Raw genomic sequence first — 13,751 nt, 5'->3', positions numbered from 1 at the left:
GCGGCGGGCGGGGGGTGGGCCGGGCGCGGCGAGGAGCCGATGCGGAGCGATCGCGGGCGGGCGGCGGGAGCAGCCATGGCGGGGCCCCGCTGAAGGAGGCGGCGAAGGAGGAGGAGGAGGAGAGGGGAGGAGAGGAGAAACCTCCGCATTCCCTCCCTCCGCGCCCCGTCCCCCCGCGCGGACCGCCCGCCCGCCCGCCTCCCCCTGCATGCCCGGCTGAGACCGCGGGGAGGACTCAGCCACCCGCCGCGGCCCCGCCGCCTTCCCGCGCCCCGCCAGCCGCGGACAAAGGGGGAGAGCGGGCAGCCAGAGGAGGGGAGAGCCCGTCCCCGCCGCGCGAGCATGGCGGACCGCAGCCTGGAGAGCGTGTCCCTGCCGCTGGAGGTGCGGGCCCGGCTGGCCGAGCTGGAGCTGGAGCTCTCCGAAGGTAAAGGCGCGGCGGGGTGGGCGCGGGCGGCGCGGCAGCGGCGCGGCACCCCCGGCCCGCTCCCCCATCGCGCACCCTCCGCCCTGCGGCCCTGCGGGGCCGGCCCCAGCCCGATGGCGCCCGGGGGGCTCCCTGCCGGCCCCTGTCGCTGGCGGGGACCCCGGCGCGGGGGTTTTGTTCTACCTGCGAGCCCCCCGCGCTCCGCCGCGGCGCGGGCGGGGGCGGCAGGGGGCTCTGGCGGCGGGGCTCGGCCGCGCACGCGGTGGTGCGGGAGCTGGAACAATCCGTGGGGATGGCTGCTGGGGGCTCCTGCCCTGCCAGGGAAACGCGGCTTGGCGGAATCGTGCCGTGTACCTGCGAGCCAGCCCCGCTGTGGCCGCATCGAGAGACTCCCACGGAGTCCACGCAGCGCGTGTGTGTGTCGGCTGCAACAAAACACCCCCGATAAGGTCGTTGTGGACAATACTAGTCAGGTCACTCAGACGAAACGATATATATTTTTTTTTTCGCGGGATTTTTTTTTAATGTGTAATTGAAAGGTTGTGGTGGCTTCTTGGCGTGGCTGGTTGTGATGCTCCGCCGGTCCCCGGGCTGGGAAGGCGCGCACGCAGCCCGAGCTGTTGCCGTGGCAGGGAGGATAAGCAGGAGCCCCAGCCCGCCCTCCGCTCCTCAGCCCGGCTCCCGCTCCCCGCTTCCATGTGTGCCAGCACGGGGAAGGAGCGACAGGCAGGCAGCGAGCGGTGCCTGTCAGTGTCCTCGCTGGTGGCCACCGAGCGACCAGGGTCGTGGAGACGGTTTTAGTGTATCAGATGTAATCGGTGTCTCCCGGAGGAAGAGAGTGGGCAGTATTCATGTGCATTGATGCTAGCGTTGGCTCTTTCCTGGAACGCAAATCTGCTATTAGCTTCCCCCTCTTTTTTTTTTTTTTTTTTAATTTTTTTTTAAATAATGGCCCCCAAAAATCAGGGTTCGTTCACCACCAAGAGGCTACAGCAATTCATAGAAGGGACAAATGACCCAGCGTGTCCCAAATTAGTTATTGGAAGTGGTCAATATATTGAGCTGTCTGTCTGTCTTCTGTCTTTTTGTAACGGTTTGTAAGGGCTCCGAGCCAGAAAGTAAAATGCACTGGGGCCAGTTTCATCAGCAGGGAGGAGCTGATGTTGACATTGTGTTTTAACGCTTTGAGGGTGAAGGGAATGAACTACTGAGATTGCCTGTGGCTCTCATTTCTGTGCCTCCCCCTCCCTGTCGGTACCCTGAAAACTTGAAGCGAGAGGAGTTAAATACAGAATTGCCTTTCTGTGATGCGCTGCCAGTCCATTGGCCCTCGTCTGTGGTAGTGAGGGTGGGAAGAGCTGTTTGTATCATGGTACATGTAACGTTGTTGCTTTATGCAGAAAATGCTTCTTGGTGTGTCACATCATTGTCTACACACCAATGAGATACTAATTAAAACATCTGTTAGTAAATGCTTCCAAAAAACCTGAAATCAAACTGGCATAGACCATCAATAAATATGCTAATGTAGTGTACCAAAGTTGTAATGCAGTTTTATGGTGCGGTTTCTGTTGCTGTAAGCATAATCCAAGAAAGCTCCGAGGAAGTGGGACATGGTTTGAAATTGGGCATCTGTATCTGCAGTGCTGTAACTTCCCTGCAGCCAGATCTGGAATGAGTTTAGGCCACTGACAGTATCTTTCTTCATGTGCCACTGGTGGTGCACCCAGCACACGGGGTGGCTCGTGTGTTCTGACTGTGGCAGCCTAAATGAGGATTGGTTGGAATTGGGAGGCAGGTAAAGAACAGGCAATATCACATTTTCAGTGTCTTCCCCCAGGCTGCTGTTGGTGTGTTCTTAGTCAAGTGCATGACAGTCTTCAGTGCCTGAGAAAATGAAATAATTTACTACTTTAAAGCTCCTACCTTTAGGCATGTTGCAGCTCCTGGCCTGTTCCCAAAATTAGTCCCTACAGAGAGTGGGATCAATAATTTGTACAGTTTTATCATGCTGTAGAAGTCATACTCTGGCCATGCTATACTCCTTAGTTAAATGGTTTTCAAGGCAACTCTGTGTTTCTTTACACCCTGAACATGCAGTACCTTATGTCTGTGCTTTGCTTGGCCATAATGAGCCTGTCCACTGCCTTCATTCACTGAGATACACTTATGCAAGTGCATAAAAGTTCACGTGGTTGAGGTTTTAACATGTGTTCTGCTCATGATGTGTTAGGGTGTCTCTGCTGCCTTTGTGGAGCAGGAGACTTTTGGAGGCAATAGGCAACTGCATGCTTTAATGTGTTTGGGTCTCATTGATAATATTGGGAACAGAGTGACTGCTGTAATTTATGCCCCTTTTTAAAGGGCTTTCCCAAGTCAGATTTGCTAGGAAAATGTTTTTTCAAGTGCTGCATTTCTGAAATATTGTATTTATTGTATTGTTTGAGTGTGAGTTTTTATTTCTGGGTGCTGTGGGTCTTAGAGCTGCTGCCTATACCCAAGCCACGCTGTTCTCTGTGCCAAACCTGCCATGGCCAGTGCAGCTTTAGGAACAGCTTCTGAAGGAGGGCTGCTGCTTTGTAGAGGAGCAGCAGCAGGATTATTGCGTGGTTATTGCTCAGCTGTGAGCTAAAGCTGTCTCCTTCCTAGCTCTAGGAAGTGTGATAGCGTGGGTTCCTACCCACGCAGTGCATCTTGAAGCTGAACATAGAATAGCTGGTGTCCCTGTGCCCAGACCTGGTTACTGTGCCACTAGCACAGCAGGCACCCTGCAGGTGTTGCAATCACAACAATCACTGCTAGTCCTCATCGCACGTTTCACTTTGGCCGTGGCATTTCCCCACCCCGAGTAGCCAAATCCCGAGTTCCTGGTTCAGCTGCGCACTCAGCGTTGCCTCACTGGCAGCAGGGATGTGGCAGGAGAGCCTCAGGAAGTGTCTGCTGGGCACGTGGCACGTGGGGTTATGGCTTTGTAGACCATAGAGCAAAGTGCTTTTTTTTCTTTTCTTCTTTTTTTTTTTTTTTTTTTTTTTTTAGCAGTGCTTGTTTGTTGTGCACTGCTTGCTTGTTGAAAGGGAGGAGGAAGGTCAGAAGGCATGTAATGGTATTCTGGGATGTTTGTCTCTGTGACAAGCCTAACCTGTTGGTTACTGTGGGCAAGCCACATGCCTTCCACCACCCCTTTGCTGTGGTCTGAATGGGCTTTTCTTGGTTTAAACATAGCAATTTCAAAGGTACTATGGATGCAAATGAGAATAACCATTTTAGATTTTGTTAGTTTCGTTAGTTTGACTTGGCAGGTGGGGATCAGCCAGGCTCAGAGGTGCTTAGCAGGTTCCTCTGTGGCTGTGTGCAGGTTGCCTGCCCCACAGGAGGAGCCTGGCACTCTGAGAGCCATGTTCACAGTGATGTGGTGTCATGCAGTGTTACACCCAGCCTCAGGCGCCAGCAGCACACTCCTTGTTGGTGTTTTCACTGCATTTTGGGAAGGGGATGTTGCTTCTGTGTTTCTCAGGACACAGTGGCTCAACAGCGCTTTAAATTTTTTAAATGTTGGAAGTTGTGGAATCATCCTTGATTCCAGATGTTCTAGAGACATTTGTTAGGCTGTGTTTGAGTGAACATGCTTGGTGCTGTATGTTATGTACACGTCCTCTGGCACTCTGGTAGTTTCCCTGAGCTGCTAAAGCTTGCACTGCTCAGAAGTGGCCCTTCTAGGCTGATGCAATCAACATGTCACTCTGCAGTAGCTGTACTTCGGGGCTGCTTAGGATTTTATGAGGTTTTAGTTTTCTAACGATGTATAAAATTGTACTGGGTGGAAATAGATGAATCATCCTGTTTTTTAGAATAGCTTGGGGGTTGTTAACTGAAGAACTGATTAAATAAAACCAGGAGTCCTGAAATGTGCTGTCTTATTAAAAAAAAAAAAAAGAAAAACAAAACCAAAAAAGTAATTTTACAACACCTTCATTCTTAAAAACACTTAAGAATTTAAGAAATGCCCCCTCCCCCTTTTCTCATTTTGCCCTTAATTGCAGGGTATACAAGGTTAAATTGCCCTTCCAGTTATTTCATGAACCAAAATTTATTGGCCAAAGATGCTCTATATTTCTTCCAGTATTTTATCCAAGTGTCAGGTAACATAGCAGAAACTTAAAGAACCACAGACACCACATGGAAAATTTGAAAACCATCCTGTTCAGAAACTATTCTCCCTATATTCCATAATATACTTCCAGTCCTCTTCCATTTTAAACATGTAAAGCATAGCAGGTTTCTCTTTTTGAAAGTCTCAGGTTTTCTCCAAAGAGCACTTTCAAAAAAAGTCTCAGCAGATCTTTAATAAGTGATTACTTATTCCCAAAGGCACTGGACTTGCAGTCACCTAATTAATTTGGTCCTCTACTTTCACTGTATTGACTGGCTCAATTATATTTGGTAATATTGCTTGGGTTGATTGAGTCACTTTCTGGCCAAGTTTATTATTTTATTAGGTATAAGTTATGTCTTTTGTTGTCTGCCTGTAGTTGCTGTGTTGAGACCAGAGATGTGTAGTTAGCTTCACTTGTTATTATTTCTCCCCAACATCTGCCAGCTGACTTCACTCACAGAGAGGTTTTAAAGTGTGAAAATTTCAATAACTAGCACACCTCTGTGACTTGGGACGCAGAGTCATCCTTTTAATTCACTCCTTGAGAGATACTGCTCTGCTTGGAAAGTGAGTATCACCTGAGTAATGACAGTGTGTCTGAGCTTAGGTGAGAAATGAACTAAGAAATTCAACACTCACATTTACTTCTTGTTGTTTTTTGAGCTGTTAGGATGCAGTTGGCTCGTGTTTTCAGTTATTTTTTTCTGGTGGAGAGAGGACTAATTTACTCAAAATACATAAAGCTGGAATTTTCATATAATTTATGTTGAAGACTAGGGCTTTAAAAAATATACTGGATATCATGGAAATTATGATGAAATCAAGAGCACTGTCAACAGAACCCTTTCTTTGTATGATGAAGCTCCTCTCATCAGCTATTTTGTTTCTCTGATGGTGCTCAAGTTGGAGAGGGATAATAACTTGATTATTTTAAAAACAGGTTCAATTCATTCATGAGTATTTTAAGGCATTGGAATTTGAAGAATTTCTTCTTTTTTTTTTATTTTGAATATTTTTATTTGCTTCCTTCACTGTGCTCTTTGGACTTAAGGGCTTCTACTGGGTGTCGAAAGAATTCTCTGGCACTCCTTGTGTAGAAGTACATGGTAATGCCTTGTAAAACAGCCTATGCAAATCTGCAGGATGTTCCCAGAACAGCTGTCCCGGAGGCATGCTGTAAATATACCTTTATTGCCAGCTGACGTGGAGCAGCGCTGATGCCCAAGGGTTACACTTAATGGATCATTCAGATGATCTTTGCTGTGTTACACAACTGACATACTCCAAACGCTTCTCCCAAGGATGTGTGAAAGTTGCCGAGGGGGTGTCAGTTTTACAGGCAAAGCAGGGAGTAAGCAGTGTGTTCCTGAGGAGAGCACGGGCTGCAGGAGCTGCCCTTTGCAGCTTCGGGGCACATCTGCATGGCTGTGCTGCACTGAGCAGGAGCCAGCGCTGCTTCCCCTCGCCAAACCTGTGTGCACCTGTGGCCGTGAGTCAACTGCTGCTTTCCCTGCGAGGGATTGACCTGCCTTTGTCAATCCATCACACGGGGAATGCACTCATTCTGATTCCAGCAAACCGAGTATCCTTTGGTATCGGAGGAATTTGGGTTTAGCACATCTCTTTCCTTTGTATTAATTTTTCTCGGTGGAAAGGTGTTTGCATGCTGTCTGAAAGCACAAATTATAGTCTAGTTTTTGATGCAGGATTTGGATTGGGAACTGCAAAAAGATCCCTGTTTCTCTGAAGGGATATCAGCAGATTCCTTTAGGTGTTCCTAGCTTGTTTGTGGTATGGTACACAGAATCCTAAATGTACCGTAGCTCTCCTATACTTAAAAATGCATTGACTGCGTTTTAATTTTTAAGAGGCTATTTGTATAACGCGTCAAGCAGGACATATAATTTTTTAAAAATAACTGCTTTAATTCCCCAGCAACTGTCAGACAAGATGAGTCACTGCAGTATAAGAATTCACCACAGTGCATCACAGATTTGACACAAACTCTTAATCCATGTAAAATTATGCATGTATATTCCCCTATCTTCCCCAGTGGGTGAGCTTCATTTTTGCCAAACTCATGATGATCCCATTCTGCCTTCTTTCCTCCCCCGCCTCCTTTTTTTTCCCCTTTTCTTGAGAACCTCCCTGCTGTCAGTAGCCCCAGCTCAGGCTCTGAATGCAGCAGTCTTTTCCTGGCTTGTGAAGAGCCTTTCCTGATTGTAACCACAGCTCCTGCTTCCCTCCTTGACTGTGGTGGTGTGGGGGCATTTCCAAAACATTCTTGCTCTCTGCAGAATTCTGCTCTTTCCTTCTATTACTAGGGTAAACATACACTGAAAGATGGGAACTGGTTTTATTTAACTCCACTTGGTGCAGCACATTGGGGAATGGCTCGTTTTAGACCTGTGTAAATAATTTTTTTTTTGTTTTTTTTCACCTGTTAATCTTAGCTAGGGCTTCTAATTGCTAGCCAGTATTATTTATCACTAGTATGAAGTGCAACTTTAAAACAGTTTAAAACATTGGGGACACCATCATATTCTGCAATAAGCCAGCAAATATGGGAGTAGAAATACTTAAAGCAATACAACTTGAGACACATGCTGGGAAGACTGTGGCTTTAGCTGGATCCTCTTGCCACAGAAGAGGAGGTTTCTCCCTTAAAGCCCTGTGAAATCCTACCAGGACACTGTGCATGGCTCTCAGGGGATGGAGGGAGGTGTGCCAGAGTGCTTCTTGCAGTCCCTTTTTGGAGAGCAGAGTCCTGGCAGTTTGGTGGGCACAGTCTATTGGACACATCACCTGCAGTGCTTAGAGCAGCATCAAGTGCCAGGGTGTGGATGATTGCCACTTTATTTTACAGCAGGAGTTAATGTTGAAAAGTATTTGATATTTCAGTGATCTCTTTTTAATACTATTGTTTAAGTGGTTGGATAACTAGAGAAAGGACTCTCATGAAGTATTATTATAACTTGGAAGAGAAAGTGTTTCCTCTGACTTTTGAAGGGCTATTTGCTTTCCAAAGACTGAACCACACATATGCTATTATTTAGGATGCTTGAGGGGGTTTTTGCTGTTATGTGTATGGCTGGGTTTGCAGGATGGTGGCAGTGGAGGGGACAGAGGGATTCTTCAAATGCTGTCTGTGTGTGTAAGTAGAAATGGATGTAGGACCTGTTTGGTCCTGTGTCTTTCTGGATTCAGAGTCCAGATCTCCAGACTGTGACATCTGCAGTTTCTTCATTCAAATCTTGGCTTGATCTGTATTTCAGATTAAAATATCAAAACGATCTTGTACGTCTAGTCTGGTAAGAGCTGCTTAGAAGCCAGGAAAATGTTTCTTATGTTTCTTAGTGAACTCTGTGACAAACACAGAAGTGTAAGTAATGGGGCCTGGTTTTTCACTGGTAGGCTGGTGGTTGAAAGTTTGCCTAGACCAGCAAAAGTTCAGAGACTTTTGGTTGGCGTAGAAACCCAAACTGAGTGTTCTGACACTCTTTTTCCTACTGTGTGGATGTCCATGTGTCCATAAACAGCCTGGCAAAATAGAGAGACCCTAGCAACAGAGAAAGCAGCCCTGGACTCTTCCATCTGTGTGGATCCTCCAGGAAGAGTTACCCGGTGTTAGCAGGATGGCTGCAGGGGTGTTGTGTCTATTACTGCCTTTAGTGAGAAAATAGACCAAACTGCTCTTTGGACTTTTCATATCACGTTACAGAACAGTTCTGGAATTGTGCAGAAAATTTCTTTCTGGTAATACAAATAATAAAACTTCACCCTTTTTCTTTTGAGGCAATATCTTTAGTCATAGTAACTCACATTTTTCGTTGTTAAAATTGCAAGGAGAATAAGCAAAATTTAGAATTTTTGGTGCCATGCCTCTTATACTTATTGAAAGAAATATTTAAACAATCAAGTATTTTTGATGAATGTGTGAACAAATAAAATTATGGTGAGATGCAAGCAGTTCAAATTTACTGAAGAATCTTGAAGTAAAAAATTGAAATGCTAGACTTCTCTGGCAGGTGCCTGAGGATGAACAAACAACAATTACCAAGTGAAACAGCAAAATGTAGAAATATCCCTGGTCTTTCCTGAATGATGATAATGGCAAACTCCTTTGCTGAGTTTGCTGGAAGAGCTCAGTTTCATTTGCCATAATTTTCAATCTGAAAAAAAAATGAATACTTTCTTTAGTAGATGCTGTAAGTTTTCTGAGTGTTGTGAAGTGAGAGGTTTTTTAGGAAAAAATACTGATGGACTGGGGAGTGATGTTTATTTTTGAGAGGGAAATTAACATGCACTACTTTTAATTTGTTCTACTTCAAATTTTCTCCATGCTGTAATAGAAAATGTTGATTTGTTATTTTAAGCAACAACAATGGGACTATCAGCAGTTCAATTTAATATTTTTTATGATAATGAAAAGAAGTCTTGAATTTTATGTTTATGAATTTTATGCTGTTAAAGTTTGGCACATTCCTGTCACAAGGTTATAGTCTCTTACAAATGCTGATTCAGTCATTTTTGTATCCATACCACAGGCTTGGCAGAATTGGACAAGCAGTTCAGAAGAGATCTGGAAAAGTGACCAAGAGTAGAGTCATGGACATTGGGGATTAAAGCAGTCCTAATAAACATTGTCTGCCAGGAGAAAGATTGGAGTTTTTGATTATTTGAGAAGTCTTGTGTTGGGGATGGAGGAATACTTTCCCATACTGTAAAACATTAGCAGTCCAAAACATGAGAAGATTCAACTCCTAGGAATGGAAATTAGGCAAATGGAGGTTGAAGATAAGACAGAAAATATTAATAACGCTAGATAAACACTGAAACACTTGCATAGAAGAGAAGACTCAACAGCTTTCTAAAAAAAATCAACCCACAAGTAGAACTGATGGATGGCTCTTTTCTAAGACAAAATAAATGTAAGAAGTTTGTGTGTGTACATAGGTATGTAAACCACTGAATCCATCCTTGACCAGAAATACACTGGTTCAGGTACTTTTGTGGTGGCATTTTTTAAATGTCTGGTCCAATATTATGATATATGTTTTCCTGGTAACTCCAAAAGCCACTGCAACATCGTAGAGTTTCAGGTTTTGTATGTCTTTAGTATTTTACTAGAGATGACTTGACATTTACTTGCAGTAGTAATTTGTTTTAAGTCAATATTGAACACTGTAAGGATGTGCATACATTAGAGTTTGAGAGGGTATCAAAGGCAGCTGCTCTGATAATTCTTGCTTAAATACTGGCTACTCATATATTTGCCTGTAGCTCAGGGGACTTCTATGTAAGCAAGAAGTAGCAGAAAAATAACATTTTTAAAAGCTTCCTTAAAGTTTATTGTACTTTGCTTAATCATTGGTTTTTACATTAAAATATTGTCCATTGTAATAATTTGGATTAAAAATAAGAAGTTACTCACTTCCTCTGAAGATGAATCCTTCCTGCATCCTGTGCCTAAGGTGGCTCTTTGCTGTGATGTCTTTGCTTCTGCCTCAGTGGCTGCCTGTGGTAACTTGAATTTGCCCTTCATTGCAGTGATGGGTGAAGGTGTAGGAGCAGCAAAAGTGGCTCTGTGCCTTTGTGCTGCCATCTGAATGTCTGTGACAACTGTTTTTTTGTTGGGAGTTTCACAAAGCTGGTGTCTGACCTCCAGCAGTCACTTCTGAGCAAGGTGAAACAGAGAACATATTCCTTTGTTTGCACTGGGAGAAGATGTTTGTTGTTGCTTAACGCAGACCCTGTTTTTCTTCCTGAGCACAATAATGCTGTGGCTGGTATTGTCTGCTGGTGGTAATTGTGAGGAAGATGAGGGGCCCTAGCAAGTCTGATATTTCTTCCTTGGCTTTGAAAGTCAGCCTCCTGTCTGTTTTTTGTTCTACCAAAGATGCTGTGTGGCCAGGAGAGGTGATTGTGAGAAGTGAGGAAGCTGTGTGTGGGATGCATTCGGCCAGGAATAGCCACAGCAATGCTCAATTTCATCTTTGACTGCTGGACCTTTCACAGACATTTGGTAACTTAGTGGTAACCTAGTCCATAAGAGCTTTCTCTCCATGGGATACTTTTCAAGCAAGTCTAGGAGGCCTGGACCCTTTCTCATCAGTGCCAGTTTCTCTCTCCTGAGGGGAATCCCAGCTGGTTCATGCACCAATTCTTTGTACTACCGAACAAATAGTCTGGGCTCTTTTCTGTCCTGAAGATCATGCAAAAAGCACAAAATCTCTGAAACATGAAGTTCTCTTACAGTGTGATGCTGTTTGTCATTCCTAGGTGGTGGTCTGGCTTTGGCTGACTTGCGAAGTGCTTTTCTGTGTATTTTGATAAGGAAATATCACCTGCAATGTTATGTCTATTGTACATCATTCAAAATGTGAAATTGCACATGTATGTTTCTTCAAACACACATTTTGATTGGTTACTTCTGGTCAGTAACAAATACAGCTTCAGATTTGACTTTCCTCATGAGCCATTCTGGTGCAGGATATATACTAGAAACACCACCAGGCCTCATCTGCCAGCTTGGTCCTTTGTGCCTTCTTCAGACCAAAGCAAATTGAGTATCTAGGACTAGATTAGACTGAAATTGGGAAGAAGAAGCCAACTCTTCTTTAAAGTGAGCTTTTAACCCTCAACAGCTTTGTGCTCAGACATGGAGGAAACTGCCAGCAACCTCTCCCAAAACATCACTTCCATGTTGCAAAACCAGCACCATTTTACAGGTTTTTTACTCTGTCATAAATCTGCTCTAACTCAGACACCCAAAGAAGTCTCCCTTGACTTTTCCCTAGAGTAAAAGGTTCTTTGGCTAATGGGTATCTTGTAAAAAGTGATAATTTGAAAATGGTAGGCAGTAGATGCTACCTAAATGTCTTACTTAAGATTTAGTGAAACATATTATGTGTCCTTCTTCCTCAGAAATTGCTTACATAGTTGTGTTAGAGTTAAGAGAGGATAAAGCATCTCAGTGCCCACATTGTTCTGAAATACTGTGCACCTGCTCTTCTCCAGACTCCTTTTGAGAATGTTGCATGACTTGTCATGGACTGGGTTACCCCCTTCACTGGATTCTGCATTCCACACTGAGCCCAGCATGGGCAATAAAGCAGCCACACCTCACAGAGCTGGGCCCCTAGGAGAGTACAGTAGGAATTGCAATAAAATTACAAAAGGAATTACAGTTGAAAGCTGGTTGAAATCTCCCCAATATAGAAGTATGGAAGTACTTTCAATGTAAAAGCTGAAGCTTCATTTTCAGGGGCTCAAATAAGGAGGGAGTGTAAGTTTTTCAAAAATAAAATCTTGTATTTATTTTTTCACTCAAAATCAAGTCCAGTTCACCTAAAAATAAATGGCAAAAGCTGTGCTGGCATCAGGACTGCACTAATGGGTGTACTTCCCTTAAAGCTAGGTCTGTGAATAGTCAGAAGCAGTCTGTGATATTTAAGGGTCTGTGCTAGGGTGTATGGCAGAAAGAAACAGATACTTTTTCTTCACTTTGTGTGCAGTTGTTGGTGGTACTAAGAACACATTTTGTGTTTGAGACAGAGCATTTACTTATATGGAACAAGGGGCTGTGATTTACTCCCAGAGGAAAGATGGGGACCTCATTCAGGACTGGGAAACCAGTCCATATTTAGAGAAGTTGTCACCCATTTTCTGGAAGGAACTCATTACCACAAAAGCTCTGTAGCATTTCTGGTGCTTAAATACATGGTTGGCATCACCTGTTTCTGTGTGACAGAAAGCCAGCATATGTGCCTTTAATTTCAGTTTTTAGCTTCTTCTCACCTCTCTGTTTCTCCCCCCATTGTTTAATTTCTGACTTTCTTCTCTCTAAAGCCATCTGGGTATGGTGTGGCCTGTCAGGGTCATTCCACCATCCTGCCCCACCTTCCTTGGTCATCCCTCTTTCCACCACTACTAGAACAGTAGTCTTGGTGCAGGATCATGCAGGTCATTCATGTGATGTCCCCTTTTACAATTACTTCTTTTTTCACATGTGAAAGATTGCTCATGAAGCATGTCAGGGCCAACATGTTGCAAATTGAAATCTTTTATTCTTAAATTGATTTCAAACAAATATTTGTCTTGGGGTAACACACTTGTTAACTGCTGAAACTTACAGTCTGTAGAGACACTAGCTGAATGATGTGTTCTGTTAGTCATGCTTGATGTTTGCTTTTTTGGTTATTGTTGTTTAGTTCTACTTTGTCGTGTTTGCTTAGAGCTAGATTAGGATATTCTCTGTACAGTGTGAGGCATTTATGGAAAATGTGCATCTTAAATTTCTTGAAATCTGATCTGGAGCTAAGTCATGACATCTATTTTCCATCTAAAAATGCATTTCTCTTAATTATATCCCCATTCAGTGTGGGTGGGTTTTTTTTTCCCCTCTCAATTCACGTGAAACCCACACTAAACAAAAATACAGCTAATAGAGACTAAAATTATAAAGGAACTACTTGCAAAGAGCTGGCAGTGCTGTCTACATGATGAAAGTCATTTAAATTGTTCAGGCATAAAGCATGGATTAGAAACTGCATCTTCAAATCATCTTTGCATATTTATGAGTACACCTGTTATATAAGCAGAGGAAAGTGCTGAGATTCCTCCAGTTCTCTGCCACCGTTTGCAGGGTGAAGAAGGAGCAAGATCGTTTGTCAGGGTAAGTCTTTCAAATCCAGAGTGGAGCCTTATCTGCCTAATAGCCTAATAGCAGAGAAAGGCACTGTTTGTGTTCAGCAGGGCTGCATTCATGTGACTGTCAGGGGCTGAATTACTGCTCCCAGTGCTAAATAAAGATTCCTGCTCCCACCCTGCCCCTCCCCAGCACTGTCATTTAGCACAATGTGCAGCATGGCTGTAAAACATCCCTGACATACTGAAGCGTGTCTCCTTTCACACTTGTATGTGGAAAAGAAGAAGAAAAAAAAAAAAAAAGAGCCTTCTCCTTGGCTTCTGTGAACTTCCTGGCTGTGGAGGGTTCAGTGCCAGCTGGGGCAGAGTCATGTTACTTGCACCTATTTTCCAGCACCCGGCCTATATTGAGGAGAAGAGCTGGATTGTGTGATTGCTGTATCCTGCACCTCTTCTCTGCTCAGGGCAAGTGCTGTGCTCAGATTAGCCTCTGGTGTTAACATGAATGCCCACAAAATGCAG

At 44.2% G+C, this 13,751-nt stretch overlaps 1 protein-coding gene across 5 annotated transcripts in view; it reads left to right on the top strand.

The window, feature by feature from the left end:
* The first annotated feature begins 248 nt into the window (after positions 1-248).
* Positions 249-13,751, top strand: part of DIP2C (disco interacting protein 2 homolog C) — a 312,481-nt gene continuing 298,978 nt past the window's right edge. For 2 of the 5 annotated variants that reach the window (XM_063148094.1, XM_063148084.1), the window contains exon 1: positions 251-427. In XM_063148094.1, coding sequence (XP_063004164.1) covers positions 343-427 — 85 coding nt within the window. In that variant the 5' untranslated portion in view covers positions 251-342. Of the gene's footprint in view, positions 428-13,751 lie in introns of all 5 variants that reach the window. The other 3 variants (XM_063148077.1, XM_063148067.1, XM_063148103.1) reach the window with 3 other exon arrangements.

Source organism: Melospiza melodia, chromosome 1 (assembly GCF_035770615.1).
Source record: "Melospiza melodia melodia isolate bMelMel2 chromosome 1, bMelMel2.pri, whole genome shotgun sequence".
NCBI classification, from domain to species: Eukaryota; Metazoa; Chordata; class Aves; order Passeriformes; family Passerellidae; genus Melospiza; species Melospiza melodia.
Note: the sequence above shows the minus strand (reverse complement) of the source record. Positions and strands in the feature narration are given on the sequence as shown.